Here is a 23,804-nt window from a genome sequence, read left to right on the forward strand (position 1 = left end):
CTTCAGGATAGAACATTAACTACTCTGCTTTTAGTGTTTTGTGCTATAGGTTTTTGGTCACATAATTGCTAAATCTTGTTGGAGATGTACTCGCAGCATCCACATGGGTGGGTCTTTCAAAGAGTCTCTCACTAACAAAAATAAATAGAAATAAGAAAATAGGGCATATTAAAAAAAATATAAGAAAAATAGAGAAAGTGAAGAGAGTGTCATACCTTATTCTAATCGTTCAGAGGGCGATCGCGGAGTCAGTGAAGCAGTCTTCCGTTTCTTTCGGAAGTGCTGACCCGCAGCGAGGCAGAGATGACTAAGTGACGTATGGAATATGGCGACAACAACAGCATGCCGAAGGCGCTAAAGCTCTCTTTATAAAGAGAAGGTTTTATATCAACAATGCTTTTTATCTTTTAGAGCATAAGTTGAAATGACCTTCTGTTAACCGCCACTTCTTAGATCCGTTTTCGACCTTACTATGTTTCTATGATGGGTCAAGAACACGCTTAAACATGTTTATTCTGTTCTTGCACTTTCCAGGGAATTAACACGATGAAAAGCTACATTAAGACACAGACGTCCACTGAAACTACCAAAAACAAATGATGAGAAACATAAAGTGGTAATTTGTGTGTATATAACAATGATTTCCCAAAATAAATCTGAGATCAAAAGTAAAAAGGGTTCAGATTGAAGAATGTTAACAAAAGAAACATATAACTTGATTAATAAACCCGAGATGACGACTACTATGCATGGGAAATCAGGTTCATAGAAAGCTGCAAAAGCAAAACCTGGCTTTACATTCATACAACATGACTACATATTGTATTTGTGCCTTTACTTGATAATAGTGACACCTCCATTACAGTGGAACACGAGAAACGTGGCGTCAACTAACAAAAACATCAAGCTTATGACGCAACATACATACCTTAAAATAGACGGGGTCTGGTGCAAGTTATGTACCTGATATAAAATAGGGATTTTTGCCAAAACTAACCCACAACTTGATTTTAATCCCAAATCTATACTCAAACTTGAATCAAATGCAAAACTAACCTAAAAGCCTAGTGAAATTACAGCTCAGCCCCTTGTGACCAAACAAAAAAACAAAAGCCATTTTTACGAATATAGCCCCAGTAAATCGTCTGAGTCGTCTGAGATGTTGGAAGTCGTCTGAGATGTTGGAAGTCGTCTGGACGACTGAAGTGTAAGTCGTCTGGTACCAGTTTATTTTAAATAATTTATAAATCTTGTAAAAAAATATTTTGATGCGTAAAAAATAAAAATCAAGTAATTATAAATAGTTTTAACTGATATAAATTAAGATATGATAAAATTGATTTGTTTTGAAGATAGATGAGTGGAAGTAGTGAATCATGAAATACTTTAGTTTAGGAGTTTGGCAAACATATGTTGTAGTATTGTATGTATTGTTAGGGTTAGATTTTGGAAAACTAAAATGTTTTTTTCAAAAATTAGTTTTCACCTATATGTGTTTATTTCTGTGTATAGTAAACACTTTTCAAGTTTGATTTGGTTTTATGAAGTGTTTAATTAGATAATTAAGTTTAGGGGTTATGTTTAGGGTGTGGACGACTTATATTTCAGTCGTCTGTTGAATAATTTACCCGGACGACGTATATTTCAGTCGTCTTTGGAAAGTCTTCTATTTTAGTTTCCCGCTAAAAAATATTAAATTTCCCGCTAAAAATATTAAACTCTTCTGGACGACTTACATGTAAGTCGTATGTTTTAATTTCTTCACCAGACGACTGAAATGTAAGTCGTCCAGGAAGTCGTCTGAGTCAAAAATATTTAATCTAATTGGATTTTTTGTCTCCCTATATAAAAAAAAATTTACACATTCTCTCTCCTCCTCTCAAATGGCTGCAACAAAAATGTAATGTTCATCATTCTAAAACTCTCAAACCTCTCTCTAATCTCTTTGACTTGAAAACACCAAACTTTATATGAATTTTTCAGTTTTGTCTCATGTATTTCTTACTAATATATCTCTTTTGCAGGTTTTTAATCAAATGGTACTCATCTTCCACTAATTTAGAGGTAGATCTATTAATTTTAGATATGTATTTTTGTGTGTTCTATAAATGTAGATTTATCTAATCTTCCACTCATTTTCTCTATTTTTTAAGTCATTTGAACGTTTTTGGATATGCAGGTTTTTCAGATCTGGATTTGATGTGCAGGTTTTTCAGATCTGGAAGACTTCTGGGACGACTTATCTGTTAGTCGTCTGGAAGTCGTCTAGAAGTCGTCTGGACTTCCAGGAAGTCGTCTGGACTTCCAGGAAGTCGTCTGGACTTCCAGGAAGTCGTCTGGACTTCCAGGAAGTCGTCTGGATTTTTCTGGGCGTTTTGGTAAGTTCTTATGTCTGATTTTTCTTCATTTGGTAACTTCTTGTTGTATAAAGTTCTTACTTTTTTCCCAAACTAAAACTTTCCAAACCCACTCTAATCTCTTTGACTTGAAAACACCAAACTTTATATGAATTTTTCAATTTTGTCTTTTTGGACGACTTACATTTCAGTCGTCTAGTGAAAATTAAAATAATAATATTTTTTTTAAAGTAGACGACTTACAGTTAAGTCGTCATAGGTTAGTTTTGCAATTGAAAAAAAAAACTTCAAGATTTAATTATATACAGACGACTTATAATTCAGTCGTCCACGAGACGACTGAAATGTAAGTCGTCCAGGATTTACGAGGTTTGACCAGAATCTCGGAAAAAAGACCTGGACGACTTACAATTAAGTCGTTTGGTGGACGACTGAATTATAAGTCGTCTGTGTATAATTAAATCTTGAAGTTTTTTTTTTCAATTGCAAAACTAACCTATGACTACTTAATTGTAAGTCGTTTACTTTAAAAAAAATATTATTATTTTAATTTTCGCCAGACGACTGAAATGTAAGTCGTCTGGGGAAGTCAAACTTCTGAAATTATCCAGTCAAATGCAAAACTAACCTATGACGACTGAAATGTAAGTCGTCTAGGTTCTTTAGAATTTTTTTTGAAACCAAACAATAGTAGACGACTTAACTTTCAGTCGTCTCAGGTTACAGATTTCAAAGTCAATTGCAAAAATAACCTCTGCGTTGACCAGACGACTTCCAGGTAAGTTGTCTACAGCCAGACGACTGAAAGGTAAGTCGTCTACAGCCAGACGACTTCCCAAGTAAGTCGTCTGACGAACAGATCTGGAAAAAAAACTCGATGTCTTACCTTAAATTGGTGAGATAAGTTCTTTAGCATACATAAGGCTTCTCCAAGCACACATAATCACAAACGAAAGTCACCCACCCATAATCGTTAGCTTCTATGACTCTATGAACCATAAAAATTTTAGAATCAAAATCTTGGGTTTTTTAGCTCATTGTGGAGAGAAAGTGAGAGATATGTTGTGTTTAGTTCACAAGAATGGAAAAAGAAGAAGGGTAAATCGATTTTGGGAGCATTAAGAGCTTCAAATTGGTTGTTCATGGTGGTTGTGGTATTGATGACAATGACAATCTTGTAATTACTTGAAGATGATGAGGGTGAGAGAGTAAAAATGTCATTTTCGAAAAAAAAAAAAACAAAATTGATGGCATTTTCGTAAATTATATGAACTTGTGGGGTGAATAGGGCAAAACTAATTTTCAAAAAAAAGGGAGGTTAGTTTTGTGTTTGACTTTTTGTAGGTCAATTTTGCAAAAATCCCTATAAAATATGCAGAAAACATAAAATAAGTAATAATATAAAATATTTATTCTACAAAAGGTGCAGATCTTAACCTAAATATGTTTTTCTTTAATAATTTTAAATTTTAAACATTTTCTAAATGTCAGACCAAAACAAACAAACGAAATGAAAATAAACTCTAAAATCAATATTTATATCGAGTAATAACCAAAATAAAAAAAAGACAAAAAATGAAGATACATAGGATTGGTATGTGAACGTAAACATTTTTTTAAATGGGATCAGCTTATCTGTATATAAATTATTTAATTAACAAAAAGTTTTTAAAAAAATGTAAGAGCCAAAATATTAATTTGATCAAGAATATAAATTTTTTTTTTCATACATTATTTCTTAAATAATTTTCATATAAATTTTTCCTGAGCAAGGTGTAGTGTTATCCTAGTTAAAGATAAATTTCTCAATATTATCCATTAACCGTCACATGAGAGAAAAATAGTATCGAATTGTTCTGTGAATATGCTTTTATATCGACGCAAAGGAATATACACCAAATATCCATTAGGTGGATTTATTAACGTCAACTACACCAACCAACTTCTAGTTAAACCGGTTTATCATAATTTGGGATTAGCAAAATAAACCAAAACGAGAACCGACTTGAACCAACATATATTGAACTGTATTAATCAGTTCCTGTCTTAACAAAACTCAAACGGAACCGGCTGATAAACCGAGATGTCCATACTAACTTGGTTACATAAAAAAAGGAACATATTGTTTGTCGCAACTCGCACCTTATCTCGATGAAAGAAAAAAAAAAGAAAGATCAAAAGACACACAAACTTTGTTCTGTTCGATCGTCTTGAATAATGATAAGAAGATCGTCGTCACTTCTGATCTTCACAGTTCTATCTCTTCCATTAATCTCAGCCGTAGGTTGGGAGCTAAGCATACCGTCAACGACCACGGCAAGGAGTAGTCTTCGAGTCCGAGAAGGATCACGGTTCAAGATCGCAATCTTCGCAGACCTCCACTTCGGTGAAGACTCGTGGACTGACTGGGGTCCACGTCAAGATGCAAACTCTGTTAACGTCATGTCTACTGTTCTTGACGCTGAAACTCCAGGTTAAGTCTTTTAAACTCACTAATGATATGCTCTTGTCAAAAGTATAATTTATATTAGTTAGAATATATATTATAACTAACATAGCCGTTTTATTTTGGAGTAATAAAACAGATTTTGTGGTGTACTTGGGAGATGTAGTAACGGCTAACAACATAGCAATCCAAAACGCAAGCTTGTTTTGGGACAAAGCAATCTCACCTACACGAGATAGAAACATTCCATGGACCAGTCTCTTTGGTAACCATGACGACGCTTCTTTCGTTTGGCCTTTAGATTGGTTCTCTTCCTCTGGTATCCCTCCCATTATCTGTCCCTCAGTATCAAACTCCTCCTCCTGGTCCTCTGATGATGGATGCGGTTTTAGAGGAACAACGCGAGTGGAGCTGATTCAAGAAGAGCTTAAAGCAGCCAATGCACTCTCATATTCAACCATTGGTCCTAAGGAGCTGTGGCCAAGCGTGTCTAACTATGTAATTCCTGTGGAATCATCTGATGATTCGAAACCAGCGGTTGCGTTGATGTACTTTCTTGACTCGGGTGGTGGCTCGTACCCTGAGGTTATATCTAATGCTCAAGTGGAGTGGTTTAAAACCAAGTCAAATACTCTTAATCCTGATCTAAGGTACCACTCAAAAACATTAAAACTTGATATTAGAGCATAGAAAATCAAATATGTACATTTTGTGCAGTATCCCGGAGTTGATATTTTGGCACATACCAAGTAAAGCATACAAGAAAGTAGCTCCACGGTTATGGATAACAAAACCTTGCGTTGGATCAATCAACAAAGAGAGAGTAGATGCTCAAGAAGCTGAAAATGGTATGATGAGAGTTCTTGAGAAGAGATCTTCGGTTAAGGTACTACTAATTAAACAAAGATATAACAAAATGGTTTGATATCTCTTTTTAATTATATTTGTATGTAAGGCTGTGTTTGTAGGACACAACCATGGACTAGACTGGTGCTGTCCGTACAAAGACAAGCTGTGGCTTTGCTTTGCAAGGCACACTGGTTATGGTGGATATGGAAATTGGCCAAGAGGATCAAGGATTCTTGAGATTACTGAAGTGCCTTTTCGGATTAAGTCTTGGATTAGGATGGAAGATGGAACTGTCCACAGTGAAGTTAACTTAACTAGTGATTAGTCTTAACGTTGTGGTAAGTGACATTGCTGAATTGTTGCTATATAGGGATGTAGAAATTCAAAAAGACTATTGCAATCACCACTACATAATTGAACTCCAAACCTCATCTCAGTGGCTAAGTAGAAAAGCTAAGTCACTAAAAGATTGGTTCTAAGAAAGAAGAAAAGAATTGCTGCATAAAAAAAAAACTGTTCTTGCAGGCACATGAAAGAGAATGTTTAGCAAGAACAATGCCTTAGAAAATCATCTAACAACTAGGCTTTGGTTGAGTGTGACGCTGCAACTAGGCTTTGCCATGGTTTCTCTCCTAGTTAACTTACATAACTATTTATGCTCCTTCCACTTTTGCTTTAACGGGACGCTGCAAAGTTTCGGCTGATAGAAAAGCTCAACTCAACTGGTTGTTGGGGAACTCCAAATAATTCCCTATCTCTCTCCCTGGCACATCTAGAATAGCTGCTTCTTGAGTGTAGTGATGACGGTATCAAGAACCTCTTTATTCTCCACCAGATACTTATCAGCTCCGTCTTTTCCATCAACCACCTCACCTTCAGTCAAATGACTATTTCCTTCCTTTGCGATAACGCCATGCGCACAAGCAAATGCCAAAACCTCACGGTCCACATAGAAGCCACGTCCAAAGCCAATCCCCAATTCACATCTCTTCTTTCCTGGCGTCAGTTTGTTTTTCACCACTTCGACGCACACATTGAGACCACTAATCTAAGCATTATTTTAAAAGATGAATGCAGGTCAAAATAACACACTAACAACAATGTGCTTATATATATTACCTTATTGTCAGTCTATCAGTCCGGTTCTAATCATTTTGAGACGTATAGCTGCCTGAAACAAGTATGACAACTGTAAACTAACTTCAGAAAAACAAAGTCTTGCTTAATTAGCAGTTCAAAGAAATGTATTTTAGGATGGAAGATTCAAGAAGGGTGGTACCTCCGAGCTTTTGAGCTTCCTTGATGATAATGAACTAATGAAGAGCTTCTTTGCCGGAACGTATTTTAACTCGGTTAGTGACTCTGGTTCGACCGGTACGGTATGTGGACCGGAAAAAACGGTTACTAATAGAAGAAAAAAAAATCGAGCGGTCGTTAATATTTTCAACAAAATAAATTTTCTTTTACAAAATAAAGTTTCCGGGAAAGAAAAAAAAAATAGTGATCGAAATTCGATTTGCGAAGAAGAAGAATGATCAGCTCCATTGCATCATCCCTTTCTCTCCTCTCTTCGTCTCCCCATAACAAACTCTCCATCGATCTCCGATCGTATCCGAGCCCTAAACAGAGGAGATGCTCTGTTCTTTGCTCCGGCGTCAGAACCGCTGCTCGACGGCAGAGTCGGGATTTGTCCGCAACCGAAGCTAGGGTTTCTCTCGTTCTCGCTCTCGCCTCCCAGGCCTCCTCCGTCTCTCAACGCCGTAAATGTTCCGTCTTTTCACTGATTCTCAACTGCTATGTAACTGAAATTCACAGTGAAACTCTTTGTGTTTGTTTTAGTTTTGGCTGATTTGGCTGTGGAGACGGCGAAGTATGCGTTTCCGAAGAGATTCAATAGCTCGAATCTGGAAGAAGCGCTCATGTCTGGTTAGTTTTGTAGCTTCTCTGTTCTTGATTTGTGATCTTTATCTAAACTTTTGGTAAAAGCTCGAGTTTTTATGTAGTGCCGGATCTCGAGACGATGAACTTCAGAGTTTTAAGTAGGACTGATAGATACGAGATCAGAGAAGTCGAGGTTGTTGTTGTTCTTTCACTCACTCACTCACATTCTCTGTTTTAAAGTTTGAGTCTTCTTTTTTGGAAACAGCCTTATTATGTGGCGGAGACTACAATGCCAGGTGGAAATGGATTCGACTTCTATGGTGCTTCAAGGTCTTTCAATGTCTTAGCTGAGTACCTCTTTGGTAAGGTAATGTATCAATCACCAGACTTCCTTTTTTAATTTTTAATTTTTTTGATGCGTATCTGTTTTGATTTGAATGCTTTTTTGGACAGAACACGGTGAATGAGAAAATAGAGATGACGACTCCTGTTGTTACTCGTAAAGTCCAATCCGTTGGCGAAAAGATGGAGATGACCACTCCAGTTATAACTAGGAAGGTAAATATATATATAGATAGAAGCATACTTGGAGTAGCTTTGAGTGTCTTGGTTTAGTCATTTTGTATATCATACTTACTTGTTCTTACATTCCTTCCTTATGCTCTATTTAAGTGCTAGATCATGAAGATACCAACTTCACTAGTTTGCAAATAAACTTTTTTAAAACTATTTACTTGTTCATAGTCAGTTAGTATCTTATTTCTTCCATGTATACTCTTTGCTTCAGGCGAAAGATCAAACCCAGTGGCAGATGTCTTTTGTCATGCCATCAAAGTATGGTTCAGATTTGCCACTTCCAAAAGATCCTTCAGTCAAGATTCAGGAGGTGCCACGGAAGATTGTTGCTGTTCTCGCCTTCTCAGGTAATATAAAATACCCTTTAGTATATATTTCAAGAGATTGACTAAAAAGAAAGTAAGGTTTAGTATAATGCGTGATATAGAGAATACGTGTATCCCCCTGCTGCAAGGACGTACATATTCATGGTTCCAGATTGCTATCTTTGGTTCCTTTTGAAGCATCTAACATAATCAAATTTATTTCAGGATACGTAACAGATGAAGAGACTGAGAAACGGGAGCAAGAACTAAGGCGAGCTCTTCGGAATGACAAGAAGTTTCGAGTGAGAGATGGAGTTTCAGTTGAAGTTGCACAGGTTCATCAAACAATCATAGCTAAATTCAATCTTATTTCTTATAATCTCTACTTACACTCTCATTCCCTGCAGTACAATCCACCATTCACTCTCCCGTTCACCCGCCGCAACGAGGTCTCCCTCGAAGTGGAAAGCAAAGAGTATTAGCACCTTCACTGGTACATACAAACGTATATACACACACACAGGCACTTGTATACACTGTTTAAATAATGTTGTGTTACTTAAAAGACAAAACGCGTTTACTTGAATAGTTGAATGTGAGTGTAGTAAACCATTATGGATCTTTTACTTTACTTATAGGCCACTAGATATGCTTATTATAGAGTTATAGGCTTTGAATTTAACCCAAACAAGCACTCACACTTTTTAGTTACCTTTTGGAAAATTCAACATAACATTTATTCACATTTTTGGGTTTTATTACAAACTTTGAAACTTTCTTTTATGTAACACCCATTGGAACCCGGGACTTACATGCTTTCTTTCCTCTCTGTTATCTATGTATATATCTATGTATGTGTCATATATATTTATGTAAGATATGGACATGCTATAGGCTACACAGATTCTGGAATGCTATCTAACAAAGGTCTCCAGCCTGTAAGACACTCTTCAGCAGAAGCTGCACCATCATCATCACGACATAGATGTTGCTTATCAAGACTCCTATAGACCACTTCATGAACTGAACCTCCTTGAAGCAGCTTCTCTAGCTCTTTCTTACTCACAACCATCTTCACTCTCACGACACTAGGACTCTTCTCCTTAATATCTCCTTCTTTTTCAACCTCTGGATTTGCAAACCTGACTTTCTTCGTTTTCTTGTGCTTTACTGTGGTCGTCTGCTTCGGCATGAGATAGTAGAGACGACCACAGAGAAGCTTGGCTTGTGGATGAAGATGACAATGGTTTGACAGAGAATCAAAGAGAGAGTAGTGACCAGAGAATTGGGTGAGGATGTCATGAACCTTCATGGGTCCTCTGTATTCAACTACTTCTCCATCATTTCTCATTATCTTTATCACTTTCTTCTCCATTACTATACAATTCCCCATCTTTTTTAAAAAACTTGTTTGGATTTTTGTTCCTTACTTTAGTTTGTGATAATCTTCTGTGTCAATAATGTCTTTGGAGATTTTTTTTGTATGTCCAGTTTTGGAGATGTGTCTTTGTATATTTATAGAGTTTGAGGTTACGTAAATGCCCTTATATTTCGGGAATATTACGAGGAATGCCATTATCTTAGGTGGGGCCCTGATTGATATTTTTCTCATTTAAAAAAAAATTATACACTTTTATGTCGTGGTGCGCTGGTCGGGAGGTGCTATCCTAATTTTAATTCTTAAAAAAAAAATGTGTTTAACTTTTTAAATCATTATTGTTTGTGTTTTTGGAAACACACTAATCGTACAAATAACTTGCAGTAGTATATTGTGATCTCTTGAAGATTTGAGCCTGTGTCATGTATATTAAGTAAGATCTGTTAATGATTCATTTCATGTCGGTTTATAAACAATAAGGATGGAGGGCATATAATATGTATACACTATTCGCAGCTGGTTTATTTTGTCACCATTAAAATGATTTTTGAATATTCAAGTTGTTCTGATTTTATCTGGCTTTAATTTTTTGCGTCAACGTGTAGAGTTAAATAGAAAAAAATTGTACTTAAATATGTTGATTTAAACAATCATCCATAGTTGAAAAAACTGTATCCCTATAACTTTGTTTTGATCGATTTAGCTAATAAAAGTAAAGAGTATTAGTCAAAAATGGCATTAACTTTGTATTGGAGTTGGTACAATGGTATATTATTGTAAAGTATTTTCTGTGAGATTTCATTACACCGGCAATATTTCTACTTTAGAAAACATCTAACCGCACTTGTTTCAACTGTTACAACCATTTACAATCTAATAGTTACAAAAATAATAGGATGCTAGAAGAGGCTTGCCTATACTTTGAAGTGGAGCCACTAGGAGGACCGGACCACAAAAGAAGTCGAAATGACTTGATGAGTGGATGTCACTTTCAAAATATGAACCACAACTTGGATCCTGTAATCATTCTTACATTGCACAATACCTCATCTCACTATACATTTTTTCACTCATTTCATGATATCATTATTGTTAAAATGGTTAGTAAGAAAGCATTATCTTATAGAATATTCAGCCAGGAGATTTTCATAACAGTATCCTCATTTGTTTGCCATTTACTTACATCTTATGATTTTGTTAGTTTTTGAATTGTTGCTCAAAGCTGACGATTAAACTTAATGAAGCAGAAAACCGCATGCAACTTCAAATTTATGCTTACGAACATGTTGATTCCCATACCATTTAATTAGAATCTACAATAAGTGAAACCCAACGCACAAAATTCACAAGTAAAACACAACCAAAATTTTGTTTGATAACGTGGGTAGCCATGGGCCTTCAAAAAGAAAACTAAACGGAACACAAATTAGTCTCATATACTGTAATTTGGAATATATTTAGATTTTATTTTCTCGACCAAATTTGATTTCTTGTGATGTCTCAATGAATTTTTCAGGTATATGTAAAATAATTTCGACGTCATTTATTAGTTTGGCATAGAGAAAATGGACCGTTAAGGCAGTTATTTGACCTAATATATAACAACAAAACCGAAAACTCGTTACCACTTGATATTTTGCCACTTTCCCAATAGGACAGGACACCCAAACTTTCTGTATCCATCACGATCTCACATACACACATTAATATAGGGGATAAACCTATTTCTTCCATCTTGATTATGTAAGCTTATGCAAAGTTGATATTTTTGGGGTTAGTGTGGCCCATTTCACCAACTAAGCTTAAAGTGCTTACAACGATAAGTGGATTCGAATAGGTTCCACCAGTGAAGCATGTTTCAAATTTTGTATTTTTTTCTCCCAAAATATGAATACAGATAATCAAACATAAGATATTTGTACAAAGTGAGCCATATTGCATTTAGAAATAAAATTAATCTGATGTAAATCCCTGACCACTTAAAATTCTTTCACCCAATTCGGTTGACCTGAGTGGGTTTAGATTTTTTTAGTTGCCTCTTTTGTTTTGGTCGGTAGAATTTGTTTTTTCACTCAGAAAATAGTTCCTTTTCACTGAATGTTGGTTTTGGTGTTATCTTTGACCGTTGATGTGGGAACACTCAGCGATAATGAGTGTAGGAAACTAAGAAGATAGAGAGGTAAAGATAAAAGCTTATACAATGGGTGGGTAAAGTAGAAATCTCTTGATTATGTTTTTGATGAATGGTGGGTGTTGATGCTCTAAGCAAAAGATAAAATAAATAATTGTTAAACTAACCATTAATTTCGCCTTTGCTTATAATGCAGGGCACTGATGCATCCCCTCTTAGTGGTGGCGGCAGAATTTTTGTGAACCTGAAAGAGATGGAAATCTGAATAACTTTGCTGTAAGATATGATGACTATCCAATACATATCCATATGTTCATATGAATTTCACCAAGTTTGATTTGCTAACATTATAGCTTATATAACATAACCATGCTATATATAACTTCTCGTTTATTAAAAATAATATAGGTATTGTTATAACTGTAAATTAAGTGCATGCATGTCATGTGTGATGAAGATCTATTATTATGCTTTTTGGGTATATTTTTGATCACAAAGAACTTTTTTTTATTTTGATCGCAAGGAACTTTAATTTATGTATAGTGTTTGGTTTTGTGCTTGTCATGTAAAACTGAGGTTTTATCTTTGCTTTCCCCCATACATCTAGTCAGTCATACGAAAGAAAATTGAAGATTACATTTGACAAAAAAAAATGAGACTGCACATAAAAGTGGGCTAGAAATTAAAATATACAAAGTGAGCCAAAAATTAAAAAAATACAAATTGGGCTAGAAATAATAAACAAATTAGGCTATGGGCTATAGACTGAAAGCCCAAGACGGCATGTGATAATGACTCCCGATGCGGTTATCTTAATTGCGGTTTAATGCTATAATCCCATACCGGACTTTCCGGTTCGATAGATCTTTTTTTTTTCCGGTTCGATAGATCTATAAAACTCGATATCCCTTCCCTCCACATTCACTAACCGACATGGAACAACCCCGGCAAACCTCGACGGCGTCTCAGCCACCGGAAACACCCTCTCAACCGTCGGAGCCAGCTCCAAAACCGGTGGTTTTATCCCAGATTCAGCAACCTCCTTCCACCAATCCGAATCCCTCCTCCGCGTCCTCTATCACCTCCTCCTCAGCCCCGCCATCGCCGTCGCTCAATCCAAACCCTAATCCACCTCAATACACACGTCCGGTGACATCTCCGGCGACGCAACATCTCTCCCCTTCTTTAGGTCGGCCTCCTCCACCGTCGTACTCGAGACCGTGGCAACCACATTCCTCATACGGTCACTTCTCCTCCTCCGCGTCGTCGTCTCCGTTGCTATCTTCCTCTTCAGCTCCAGCCTCTTCGTCTTCTTCGTCCCTGCCTGTTGCTGGACAGCAACGAGGCGGTATGGCGATCGGCGTTCCAGCTTCTCCGATCCCGAGCCCCTCTCCGACTCCTTCTCAGCCTCCGGCGTCTGCTTTTCCGGGGTCTTTTGGGCAGCAGTACGGCGGATTGGGTCGTGGAAGTGTCGGAATGTCGGAAGCGAGCTCCAATTCAAGTGTCCCGCAGGTGAGATTTTACTCTCACATGTGCCATGTTTTTTAGGGATTTAAAAGATACTAACTTTTTGATGTGTGTGTGTGTGTGTGTGTGTTCAGGGTAGGATGATGCAAGGAACTCAGGGGATGGGAATGATGGGGACTATTGGCTCAGGTTCTCAAATGCGGCCGAGTGGGATGGCTCAGCACCAGCAGAGACCGGCTCAGTCTTCTCTAAGGCCAGCTTCCTCGCCGAGTAGTTCATCTCCTGTTCCCCAAGTAGGTGTTTTTGAATACTCTTGAGATTTGTATAAGATTGTGCATGTGTGCGTTGAATATTTGGAAATTTAGATTGTGATGGGCTCATTGTGTAGAAGAAAATTTGGATTGTGAGTTGAGAATGATTATCACCTTATTAGCTCGATATGAAGCACTAAGATATGAAGATTCTTAGCGACTCAATAGGAAAAGAATCGCTTTTTACATGTTTCCTTGATTGATTGATTAGTCATGTGGTCTCTGATGGGTGAATAGAGTTTTGGATGACCATCACTTTGTGTTATAGTAGATACATCAGAGATTCATTGATGTCGCACTGTTGACTCACTTCACTTTGTGAAAGTTCCCGACTTTTATTGATAATCGCCTGGTTGATACATTGAATTGGTTCCTTGAGTTATACTGGGTAAATATATTGTTGTTTGCAAACTCTTAACTTCTTATATATTTTTAACGGCAGAACTTTCAAGGGCATAGCCTTATGAGACCTTCAGCTATTGGTTCTCCTGGTGTCCAATCCACTGGTGCAGCAAATCAACCGTGGTTATCATCTTCAAACCAAGGGAAGCCTCCTTTGGCACCCCCTTCTTATAGACCGCAAGTAACTAATCCCTCCATGCCACAAAGATCCCATGTTCCTCAGCATCATCCTTCCACTTCACCAGCGGCTTCACAGCCTCAGCAACAACAGCATCAGCTTCAACCTCAAGAGCAACATCAACAATTGAGATCTCCGCATCAGCCTTTACCTTACTCACATCAACCGCCCCGGGTCCAAGGGTCGGTGAATCAGAAAGCTGCTTCTCTAGCAATGCCGAACCAGCCCCCTGTGACCCAACCAGGAAACCAAGCTAAAACAGTTTCAGCAGAGAATGAGGAGTCTGATGATCGTATTCTGGGGAAAAGAAGCATCCATGAGATACTTCAGCAGGTATCCCACTGACCTCTCTTTATATTCTCAACTTTGGGAATACAGTTTGCATATTGACCGTAGAATACATTAGTATTCTCAGTCCCACGGCTTGATTATCACAACAATGATTGATTCTTGTCCACTTGGAATATATATATATATATATATATATTTCTCTGAATTTAGTAATGCCTTGCCTATCCACAGATTGATCCGTCAGAGAAATTGGATCCAGAGGTTGAAGGCATCCTTGCTGATATTGCTGAAGACTTTGTGGAGTCAGTAAGTAGCTCCCAACACTTTTTATGTGAACATTGTGATTATTTCTCTAACTCCAGCTCGTTGTGTTTCCTCTTATACAGATCACAACTTTTGGCTGTTCTTTAGCCAAGCATAGAAAGTCAGATACTCTAGAGGCTAAGGACATCTTGCTCCATGTTGGTTAGTTATGATTGATATTATGTGCCTGTTTCTTTAGATTTATGTTTCCAGCTACGAATGCTTGATTTCGTTTTGATATCTCCCTTTCCCTAAATGTAGAAAGAAACTGGAATATCAGGCCTCCTGGTTTTAGCAGCGACGAGATCAAGACGTTTCGAAAGCCAGTAAGAATCATTTACATATCTGTTGTTTAATCAATTTGTCCAGTTTTTAACAGGGAATTGTTACTTACTCAAGGTAGCTTCCTAACAACTCCTTTGGTTCTTTTCTTTGATAATGATTTGCAGGTGACAACAGATATTCACAAAGATAGACTTGCCGCTGTAAGTTCTTAAGTTAATGCACAAATGATGTTATAGCAACCAGTATTATTGCAACTGAGTAGGATAACAAAGAAGTTATATATTGAATTTTTTATATATGTTGTTGTGGGTTTGAAGGTAAAGAAGTCTATGACGGTAACGGAAGCAGCAAACGCCAGGTTCGGAACGGCTAATGCAAGAGGCGGTCAGGCAAAGACGCCTGCTAATCCATTGGCCTCTACAACTTTCAATCACTGATGTATTAGAATAACCCTTCAATCTTGTTGTATTGTAGGAAATTTTCAATTCAAGGTTAGAAACTTTTGTAACTTTATCTTAATTCCCTAATTCTGAAGGTGCCAGCATAGATCTTTTACTTTTGAACCACAAGTAAAGTATCTTATCACCTTATGGGATCGAATTTGATTTTGATGTTATGCAAAGCACAAACATGTACTAAAAGAGGAAAAGGGATGAGAAATGGCTTATGAATCCGGACTAGCCGATATCATTAACAGATTCTTCTATAACAATTGAAGCTTGCATAGCTATGGATTCAGCTTTTTCTTCTCATTAATAGCTTAGCCTTCAACGATCTTCACTGGCGTCCTGCAGAGCAAATACGATAAGATTACTTTCAATTCATGTTTTGTCAATACGAGTTTAGAGGGCTTTAGACAAGTGGTCTCAAGTACCCGAAAGGACTCTGCTTGATTGATAAGAGCTCAATGTCAAGCTGCAAGAGAAAAGGTACAAGAACATGAACACCACTTTAAGAAGCAAGCAACACTCGAACTGGTTCAGTTTTGTAACAACATAGCTTTGATTACCTCTATTGTTGCGTTTGGAGGAATCTCTTGGACTCCTTTCTTCCCGTAAGCAAGCTCCGGAGGAACAATCACCAATCTCTGCGTATACAAATATATAGACGTTTAAATTTGAGCCATCTCACTCTATGAAGCCTTTTTTGGGTTTCAAGAACTAACCTGACCACCTACACGCATCCCTTCAGTGCCAAGGTCAAGTCCTTTCAGAACATTCCCGTTCTCTGATTGTCCAACGTCAAACCCGTAAGGCTGCAAAAACTCATACGTTTATCAATTAAAGGATCCTCATATATTCAACTACACAGTAACAGATACTTGTAATACCGACCGTTCCACCTCCAACGCCGAGTCCTTGTCGACTTGTCATGAACGTTATCCCTTTCCATTTTGCAACATAGTGAACCTGCATGCAACACAATCCCTTTTAGGTTTGACCATCAAAACTTGTTATATCCCTAAGATTCTTTTACATGTGGAAACAAAGAAACGTATTCACAAACCGTACTGCGACCCGAGATCCTTTCACAGCCTCTGCTCCATTCCCAACTTTTATATCATAGTACCTGCAACAAAAGAATCAGAACCCAAAACCAGACTAACGTGTTTGTTCTGAAACATTGCGAATGTTCTCATAAACGCAATATTCAACTTTGTATGAATGCATCGTGATCTTGGTGTGTATACTAGTAAAGAAGAAAATTGCACGTACTTGAGACCATTGGGGAGAGTGGTGAATTCGCTGTCCGGTATCTTAGATGCACGTAGCTGCAGATAATTGTATGTAAGAGAGTGATTTTAATCAAGAACAAGCTTAACGTATATATATATCTATGCTTACAGCTCTTCTGCTGGTGCTTACGGCCTCGGATGAATCAGGTAACAGAATCCCACCCGCTGTTTTTAATTCAGACAACAACATATTTGAGGATTTTTTATACACTGATGACTGAAACTAGCTTAAGTGTGGAAATGAAAAACAAAAAAATGAATAGTATTAAAGGAAAAGAATCTAACCGGCGGAGAGGAGACATCCAAGTAAAACCCTTCTTCCTTCGAAGCTCTGGCTCACCATCACCGGAGAAACCACGGCCTCTGATCTGATGACCCTTTCGCCGCCGGGAGATGGTAGTGAGCACCGGTAAGGTTTGGATTGCCTTCTTCCTGCAAGTTTGATTTAAGAAAAAAAAACAATTGATTCTGTGTCTTGATCATTGGTTCAAAACGTACAAATGCTAATAAAAAATGGTGTAAAGAGAGAGTGTACTTGATGGTAAAGGAAGGAAGGAAGAGAGAGAGTGATGGAGAGGGTGAAGAAGTTTCATTGTTAACATCCTTTCTTTGCTTAACAGATTGTGTTGTGTCTGAGTCAAAGAAGCTTTATTCTTCTGAGTTTGTGTTCTGTGGGAGAGAGAGAAGAAGAGGGAAAGGGATAAAAACGGAATTCTCCTCCACAAGTTTCGGATTTTCAGATTCTCTAACTAACCGGTACACACACAAATTTAAAATTCTAAAACCGGTACGGTTTGAATCTGGTTATCGATTAAACCGAGTGAGTGTGCGTTAATACAAAATTACAATCACCGATAGTTTTTGTTTGCCGCCGCCACCACAATCTCTCTCTCTGATCAGCCGTCATGGATTCCGTCAGGCTTCCAACGGCTCCTTCCACCCTCCGCACCCAAACGCTAGGTCACCTCTTACCCCATCGCCTCCGCCACATTCCGCTACCTCCTTGCACATCGAAACCGCTGATCGCGATGATCACTCGATCTCGAAACCACGTCTCTCCGATCGCCGTCATCTCCGGGAACGAAACGTCCATCTCTCCGCCGGATTCCCCTCCGCCGCGTCTCAAGGTCAATCCGAGCTCTCTGCAGTACCCCGCTGGCTACCTCGGCGCGGTTCCGGACCGCACGAGCGATCCGGAGAACGGAAGCATCACCGAGGCGATGGAGTATCTGACGAGCATACTCTCGACGAAGGTCTACGACGTCGCGATCGAGACTCCGCTCCACTTGGCCAAGAAGCTATCGGAGAGGCTTGGCGTTTCGATGTTTCTCAAGAGAGAAGACTTGCAACCTGTAAGCATCACTATTAACATTGAGAGAGGTTATATTCATTTGGTTTATTTGTTGCTGAGTCATGTGTGTGGGGTTTGTGATGGTTCAGGTGTTCTCGTTTAAGATTCGTGGAGCTTACAATATGATGGCGAAGCTTCCATCAGAGCAGTTAGCGAAAGGTGTCATCTGCTCCTCAGCTGGAAACCATGCTCAAGGAGTTGCTATGTCTGCTGCCAAACTCGGCTGCACTGCTGTGATTGTTATGCCTCGTACAACCCCTGAGATCAAGGTTATTTGAATGAATCCTTGTTTTATCTGAAGTTTGTAGAGTGTTTAAGAAATAGCTAGTTGGTAGCTCTGAAGAAGGCTAGCTACTAGGTGGATTATACAGACCTAAAAACGAACTATTAATTTATTTTATATTTATATTAAATATTTTAGTTTTTGAGTTTAATTATAAAATTATTTTGATGAATTATCAAAATTAGAAATACAATATTTGTAGATTTGTATTAACAATTATTATTTAATTTAGCAGATTTATATTAATTTATATCGTTTTAGAACAGCTTAAACCAATTTGAATCATATAAATCGGATTTTAAGAAAATCGTTCGGCTACACAGTGATTTACCGCCTTCCGGTATTTATAACAATAAGTTAGTATATGATTTCTCTCTGGTTGATTTTGAAAAACTACAGTGGCAATCTGTGGAGGATTTGGGTGCGACGGTTGTTCTTGTTGGGGATACGTATGATGAAGCACAAGCATTTGCTAAGCAACGAGCAGAAGAAGAAGGTTTGACGTTTATACCTCCTTTTGATCATCCGGATGTTATTGCCGGGCAAGGGACTGTTGGGATGGAGATCACAAGGCAAGCTAAAGGTCCATTGCATGCTATATTTGTGCCCATCGGTGGTGGTGGTTTGATAGCTGGTATTGCTGCTTATGTGAAGAGAGTTTCTCCCGAGGTACATTTGCACTCTTTGGCATTGTCACATCGCTGTCTGTTCTTTTATAATCTCTAGATATGCAGCTTCTGTCACCTTATTGTGGCTATTTGTGGGTCGTGCAGGTGAAGATCATTGGTGTAGAACCAGCTGATGCAAATTCAATGGCGTTATCTCTGCATCACGGCGAGAGAGTGATATTAAACCAGATTGGTGGTTTTGCAGATGGTGTAGCGGTTAAAGAAGTTGGTGAAGAGACTTTTCGTATATGCAGAAAGCTGATGGATGGTGTTGTTCTCGTCACTCGTGATGCTATGTGCGCATCAATAAAGGTGACGTATATTCATTTCATCTGCAAAGCTGCATTGAGGCAGATAAATAGATAATCTTTTGTCTCTAACAGGATATGTTTGAGGAGAAACGGAACATATTAGAACCAGCGGGTGCTCTAGCGATCGCTGGAGCTGAAGCGTACTGTAAATATTATGGCCTAAAGGACGTGAACGTTGTGGCCATAACCAGTGGTGCAAACATGAACTTTGACAAGCTCAGGATTGTGACAGAACTCGCCAATGTCGGTAGGCAACAGGAGGCTGTTCTTGCTACTATCTTGCCGGAAAAGCCTGGAAGCTTTAAGCAATTTTGTGAATTGGTGCGTGTTTGGTATTACAGCATGTTAGAAGTTAATACCATTATAGAGCGCATCTAATACAATACATTTTAAATCGATGCAGGTTGGACCAATGAACATAACCGAGTTCAAGTATAGATGTGGCTCGAGAAAGGAAGCTGTTGTACTATACAGGTAAGTCTATTCCTTAAAGTTTAATCTCTCGGGAGTTGTTTTATTCGTAATCTAATCCACACAGTTTTGTTTTGTGTATTGCTGCTTAGTGTTGGAGTGCACACACCCGGAGAGCTCAAAGCACTAGAGAAGAGAATGGAATCTTCTCAACTCAAAACTACGAACCTTACAACCAGTGACTTAGTAAAAGATCACCTGCGTTACTTGGTGCGTCCTTAAGTCGATTTTATTTCCCATTGATTGATTCAAGTTTGATGTGTGACTCACACGTTGAATATTTTAGATGGGTGGAAGATCAAGTGTTGAAAACGAGGTTCTATGCCGATTCATATTCCCGGAGAGACCCGGTGCGCTAATGAAGTTCTTGGACTCTTTCAGTCCACGGTGGAACATTAGCCTTTTCCATTACCGTGCAGAGGTTTATTTCTGAATCCACCATAAGAAAAGCTTTGTTGTAACTTTGAGGCTCGTTTTAAACTATATAACGTTTCCTTCTTTCAAAACAGGGTGCTGCGGGCGCGAACGTGCTGGTCGGGATCCATGTCTCGGAGCATGAAATGGAGGAATTTCGAAACCGAGCTCAAGTTCTTGGATACGAGTACGTTTTGGTAAGTGAGGACATCAATTTCAAGCTTTTGATGCAGTGATTTGGAGCTAGCTGTGATGGGGAAACCAAAACCGAGCAAGTAGAAGAACCCATGAGAGTCAGAGTCTTGGTTGTTTTTGAGCTCTGGTCTTCTGTAAAACGTATCTGCGCTGCTCTCGGGTCTATTGGATGCTACGGGCCTGTGTTATACTGGCCTAATGTGTAACCTTTATTTCAGCAAATAACCTATAGGGCTAACCTCCAATAAAACTTTTATGAAATTAGTTTTCTTGTTAAGACGAGTGTACTTCTTAGTTATTTGTTGGTTAAATAGAGGCCGTTAAAATATTGAGCTATAATCTTTTACCAAAGTACTAAAGATTTTCTTATACAAGTGGATGTTATTTTCTTTATAATGGAGATTGATTTGTATGATATAAAATGTAATTAGGAAAAAAGTTGTACAATTAGAGCTAGAAAAAGAGAAGTATATATATGTCATGTCATTTAGATTTTAAAATTATGTTGGAATTCAAACAACAAATCTTATAAAATTAGGTATGGTTTTAGATTCTGGATTTTTGGATTCCATTGTATTCCCAAAACCAGCCCCTTGGTTTCGGCTTGATTTGCACATGAAAATATCTCGCTAACACTTCCCAAAAAGGAAACAAAAAATAAACAAATAAAAACCACAAAACCATGGGTAGTTTTCAGACAGTCCCTTTGACGGCTCAAAACCAGCTGCTCTGTTAACTCTGTTTTGTATATTTACCCGTCATCTCTTTCTCATCCCTTTTGACTCTGATCCAGAAACCGCTTCACAAATACTCTTCATCACCCAACGCTAAGCAAATTGCAAAAGTCGAACCCGACGAAGATACTATAATTAAAAATTATTCTCTCTCTACGGAAGCGTCGATTGATCTATTGGGGGTTTTGTTTTGTTTTGTTTTTGGTCTTTTTGTAAATGTAAAATCTAGCTTTAATTAATTTCACTTGTTGCCGATTTAGGATTCGAACTAGATGGAATCTAATGTAATGTTTACTGGGTTTAGTCCCACAATGCTAAGCCTCGAGACTCCCCAGAATCCTCCAAACCCCGTGCAGTTTCAGCATCCTCATCCTCATCCTTACACAGCCGCAAGCGATCAGCAAACTCATCAACAACAGATGAAACCGTTATACCCTTACGCAGCCAAGGCCAAACAGCTCTCACCAATAAGCGTCGGCGGAGGAGGAGGAGGAGGAGAAGAAGACGACCGCGGGTCAGGCTCCGGATCCGGGTGCCACCCGGAAGACAGCGCGGGAACCACCGACGGAAAACGAAAAATCTCTCCGTGGCACCGGATGAAATGGACGGACACGATGGTCCGGCTCCTGATCATGGCGGTATTCTACATCGGCGACGAGGCCGGTGGTGCGTTGGGAGGGGATCAAACCGACGCGAAGAAGAAGATCATCACTGGGGGGATGATGCTGCAGAAGAAAGGGAAGTGGAAGTCCGTGTCGAGAGCCATGGTGGAGAAAGGCTTCTCCGTGTCTCCGCAGCAGTGCGAGGACAAGTTCAACGACTTGAATAAAAGGTATAAAAGAGTCAACGATATTCTCGGGAGAGGGACCGCGTGCCACGTGGTGGAGAATCAGGGGTTGTTAGAGGGGATGGATCATCTCACGCCTAAGTTGAGAGAGGAGGTTAAGAAGCTGCTTAACTCTAAGCATTTGTTTTTTAAGGAGATGTGCGCTTATCATAATAGCTGCGGGCATTTAGACCAACCGGGGTTAATGAATCAGGTTCCGGTTCAGTCTAAACCGGATTTTCAAATGGCGAGGATAGTGGAGAGAGAGGAGGAGGAGGAGGAGGAGGGAGAGTCTGATATGGCGGAGGATTCGGAGACGGAGATTGAGGACACGGATGAGGAGGAGGAGGAGGAGACGAGTAAGAAGCGGAGGGTGTCCGCGGCTGTGAAGAGGATGAGAGAGGAGACGGCGCGCGTGTTGGATGATCCCGGGAAGAGCGCGTGGGAGAAGAAGGAGTGGATGAGGAGGAAGGCGTTGGAGATTGAGGAGAGGAAGGTCGGGTACGAGTGGGAGGCGGTGGAGATGGAGAAGCAGAGGGTGAAGTGGGTAAGGTATAGGAGCAAGAAGGAGAGGGAGATGGAGAAGGCGAAGCTGGAGAATCAGCGGAGGAGTCTTGAGACGGAGAGGTTGGTTCTGGTTCTGAGGCGGAGGGAGATTGAGCTTACGGAGTTGCAGTTGGCGGGTAAACGGGTTGACCCGAGTTCGGCAACCGGGTGAGATGATTAGTGTTAGGATTTTTTTGTGTGTGTTGGGGTTTGATTTATATAAAAGTTTATTAGTTTCATATCTGGATGGTGCTTAGGATTCTCACATTTTCGACATAATCAACTCATTATATATGTTTTAAGTAATCCAAAACGTATTTAAATGACTATTAGTTAGTGAAGTGAATGGAAAATTTTCTCTCATCCGCATCAAGGTAAGGAAGGATTAAGGATTCCAAAAAGAAAGATAAAAATGAAAGCACACCCGGTGGGACTCGAACCCACAATCGTTTGATTAGAAGTCAAACGCCTTATCCATTAGGCCACGGGTGCTCTTGTTAAATTGTCCACCCTAAGCTATTTAACATATAAAATAGAGAATTTTGGTTATATTGTAAGAACTAAGAACCATAGATTCTTTCATTCATGGTCATGGACACAGAGAAAAAAAATCTGTTAATATCTTTTTATATTTCATTTGTTATATGATGTAGTTAGTTTAAAACAAGATTTAATAAAATAAAGTGAGAACAACAAAAAAACATTATGATAAATACTGTGAAAATTTTGTTTATAATTTGTGGTTATGGTTCAGATTTATTTCGATGGTATAGTAATTTAAAATAAGTGTCTGATTGGTCCATTTAAAAGGTCAATTAATATTTGAGAAAAAAAATATCTTTAAATTTCTGGCCTCTGTTGTTAAACTTTTTAGAAAAATTTATATGTGTTTGTGTATTTTGATTATTCCCTTAGTGAATTCAAAGTTTAAAAGCAATATGAAGGGTACGAACATTATAATACTGTGCATTTTCTAGCAAAGAGAATAAAAGTTTGAGAAAAATATGTTTGGATGGAAGTTTATAATAATCAAACGAATTTTTCTAAATAGCGAAAAAATTATTCTAATTGAAGTCCAAAGAGAAATCTACAGAAATGTTACCAACATGA

General features: G+C 38.5%; 7 protein-coding genes and 1 non-coding gene across 9 annotated transcripts; 5 read left to right on the forward strand and 3 right to left on the reverse strand.

Moving 5' to 3' along the window:
• The first annotated feature begins 4,451 nt into the window (after positions 1 to 4,451).
• On the forward strand, positions 4,452 to 6,078 carry LOC106407146 (probable inactive purple acid phosphatase 16). 2 transcript variants are annotated; one of them, XM_013847945.3, is made up of 4 exons: positions 4,452 to 4,830; positions 4,943 to 5,453; positions 5,521 to 5,689; positions 5,759 to 6,078. In XM_013847945.3, the coding sequence occupies exons 1-4, from the start codon at positions 4,575 to 4,577 to the stop codon at positions 5,975 to 5,977; spliced, it is 1,155 nt and encodes a 384-aa protein (XP_013703399.2). In that variant the 5' UTR covers positions 4,452 to 4,574; the 3' UTR covers positions 5,978 to 6,078. The 2 variants fall into 2 exon arrangements, with proteins under 2 accessions (XP_013703399.2, XP_013703400.2); XM_013847946.3 differs by having other exon boundaries at positions 4,471 to 4,830; positions 5,772 to 6,078.
• A 1,012-nt stretch (positions 6,079 to 7,090) lies between these two features.
• Positions 7,091 to 9,045, forward strand: LOC125609096 (heme-binding-like protein At3g10130, chloroplastic). Its single transcript, XM_048780012.1, has 8 exons — positions 7,091 to 7,412; positions 7,492 to 7,578; positions 7,656 to 7,726; positions 7,799 to 7,900; positions 7,987 to 8,091; positions 8,321 to 8,456; positions 8,640 to 8,749; positions 8,822 to 9,045. Exons 1-8 carry the CDS (start codon positions 7,184 to 7,186, stop codon positions 8,894 to 8,896), a joined length of 915 nt encoding a protein of 304 aa, XP_048635969.1. The 5' UTR covers positions 7,091 to 7,183; the 3' UTR covers positions 8,897 to 9,045.
• Positions 9,046 to 9,135: 90 nt separating this feature from the next.
• LOC106411148 lies at positions 9,136 to 9,954 on the reverse strand. Its single transcript, XM_013851842.3, has one exon. It carries the CDS (start codon positions 9,805 to 9,807, stop codon positions 9,310 to 9,312), a length of 498 nt encoding a protein of 165 aa, XP_013707296.2. The 5' UTR covers positions 9,808 to 9,954; the 3' UTR covers positions 9,136 to 9,309.
• A 2,884-nt stretch (positions 9,955 to 12,838) lies between these two features.
• On the forward strand, positions 12,839 to 15,729 carry LOC106410271 (transcription initiation factor TFIID subunit 12). Its single transcript, XM_013850764.3, has 8 exons — positions 12,839 to 13,435; positions 13,525 to 13,683; positions 14,144 to 14,614; positions 14,804 to 14,878; positions 14,959 to 15,037; positions 15,137 to 15,201; positions 15,325 to 15,360; positions 15,478 to 15,729. Exons 1-8 carry the CDS (start codon positions 12,857 to 12,859, stop codon positions 15,595 to 15,597), a joined length of 1,584 nt encoding a protein of 527 aa, XP_013706218.2. The 5' UTR covers positions 12,839 to 12,856; the 3' UTR covers positions 15,598 to 15,729.
• Position 15,730: 1 nt separating this feature from the next.
• On the reverse strand, positions 15,731 to 17,637 carry LOC125609097 (peptidyl-prolyl cis-trans isomerase FKBP16-4, chloroplastic-like). Its single transcript, XM_048780013.1, has 10 exons — positions 17,431 to 17,637; positions 17,181 to 17,327; positions 17,005 to 17,060; positions 16,876 to 16,931; positions 16,672 to 16,729; positions 16,495 to 16,569; positions 16,326 to 16,415; positions 16,170 to 16,247; positions 16,035 to 16,075; positions 15,731 to 15,948 (listed from the first exon to the last, which is right to left on the reverse strand). Exons 1-10 carry the CDS (start codon positions 17,495 to 17,497, stop codon positions 15,921 to 15,923), a joined length of 696 nt encoding a protein of 231 aa, XP_048635970.1. The 5' UTR covers positions 17,498 to 17,637; the 3' UTR covers positions 15,731 to 15,920.
• A 104-nt stretch (positions 17,638 to 17,741) lies between these two features.
• On the forward strand, positions 17,742 to 20,916 carry LOC106410269 (threonine dehydratase biosynthetic, chloroplastic). The gene is made up of 9 exons (XM_013850763.3): positions 17,742 to 18,247; positions 18,336 to 18,515; positions 18,929 to 19,198; positions 19,303 to 19,509; positions 19,581 to 19,829; positions 19,912 to 19,982; positions 20,072 to 20,189; positions 20,266 to 20,400; positions 20,489 to 20,916. Exons 1-9 carry the CDS (start codon positions 17,801 to 17,803, stop codon positions 20,627 to 20,629), a joined length of 1,818 nt encoding a protein of 605 aa, XP_013706217.2. The 5' UTR covers positions 17,742 to 17,800; the 3' UTR covers positions 20,630 to 20,916.
• Positions 20,917 to 20,994: 78 nt separating this feature from the next.
• LOC125609095 lies at positions 20,995 to 23,000 on the forward strand. The gene has a single exon (XM_048780011.1). The coding sequence runs from the start codon at positions 21,595 to 21,597 to the stop codon at positions 22,864 to 22,866; it is 1,272 nt and encodes a 423-aa protein (XP_048635968.1). The 5' UTR covers positions 20,995 to 21,594; the 3' UTR covers positions 22,867 to 23,000.
• A 113-nt stretch (positions 23,001 to 23,113) lies between these two features.
• Positions 23,114 to 23,186, reverse strand: TRNAR-UCU. Its single transcript has one exon. It is a non-coding gene; the product is annotated as a tRNA-Arg (tRNA).
• Between the last annotated feature and the right edge of the window lie 618 nt (positions 23,187 to 23,804).

The sequence above is a fragment of the Brassica napus genome, chromosome A5, assembly GCF_020379485.1.
Source record: "Brassica napus cultivar Da-Ae chromosome A5, Da-Ae, whole genome shotgun sequence".
Taxonomy (NCBI): Eukaryota; Viridiplantae; Streptophyta; class Magnoliopsida; order Brassicales; family Brassicaceae; genus Brassica; species Brassica napus.

Coding starts and splice junctions, on each gene's coding strand:
- LOC125609097 (XM_048780013.1), bottom strand. CDS start 17,497: ATGTTAACAATGAAACTTCTTCACCCTCTCCATCACTCTCTCTCTTCC. Junction 17,328..17,430: donor CTTCCTTCCTTTACCATCAA/GTACACTCTCTC, acceptor TCAAACTTGCAG/GAAGAAGGCAATCCAAACCT. Junction 16,932..17,004: donor TAAGCACCAGCAGAAGAGCT/GTAAGCATAGAT, acceptor AATTATCTGCAG/CTACGTGCATCTAAGATACC.
- LOC106411148 (XM_013851842.3), bottom strand. CDS start 9,807: ATGGGGAATTGTATAGTAATGGAGAAGAAAGTGATAAAGATAATGAGA.
- LOC106410271 (XM_013850764.3), top strand. CDS start 12,857: ATGGAACAACCCCGGCAAACCTCGACGGCGTCTCAGCCACCGGAAACA. Junction 13,436..13,524: donor CCAATTCAAGTGTCCCGCAG/GTGAGATTTTAC, acceptor GTGTGTGTTCAG/GGTAGGATGATGCAAGGAAC. Junction 15,038..15,136: donor GGACATCTTGCTCCATGTTG/GTTAGTTATGAT, acceptor CCCTAAATGTAG/AAAGAAACTGGAATATCAGG.
- LOC125609095 (XM_048780011.1), top strand. CDS start 21,595: ATGGAATCTAATGTAATGTTTACTGGGTTTAGTCCCACAATGCTAAGC.
- LOC106410269 (XM_013850763.3), top strand. CDS start 17,801: ATGGATTCCGTCAGGCTTCCAACGGCTCCTTCCACCCTCCGCACCCAA. Junction 19,199..19,302: donor TGAAGAGAGTTTCTCCCGAG/GTACATTTGCAC, acceptor TGGGTCGTGCAG/GTGAAGATCATTGGTGTAGA. Junction 19,510..19,580: donor CTATGTGCGCATCAATAAAG/GTGACGTATATT, acceptor TGTCTCTAACAG/GATATGTTTGAGGAGAAACG.
- LOC106407146 (XM_013847945.3), top strand. CDS start 4,575: ATGATAAGAAGATCGTCGTCACTTCTGATCTTCACAGTTCTATCTCTT. Junction 5,454..5,520: donor ACTCTTAATCCTGATCTAAG/GTACCACTCAAA, acceptor CATTTTGTGCAG/TATCCCGGAGTTGATATTTT. Junction 5,690..5,758: donor AGAAGAGATCTTCGGTTAAG/GTACTACTAATT, acceptor TTTGTATGTAAG/GCTGTGTTTGTAGGACACAA.
- LOC125609096 (XM_048780012.1), top strand. CDS start 7,184: ATGATCAGCTCCATTGCATCATCCCTTTCTCTCCTCTCTTCGTCTCCC. Junction 7,413..7,491: donor CTCCTCCGTCTCTCAACGCC/GTAAATGTTCCG, acceptor TGTTTGTTTTAG/TTTTGGCTGATTTGGCTGTG. Junction 7,901..7,986: donor CTGAGTACCTCTTTGGTAAG/GTAATGTATCAA, acceptor TTTTTTGGACAG/AACACGGTGAATGAGAAAAT.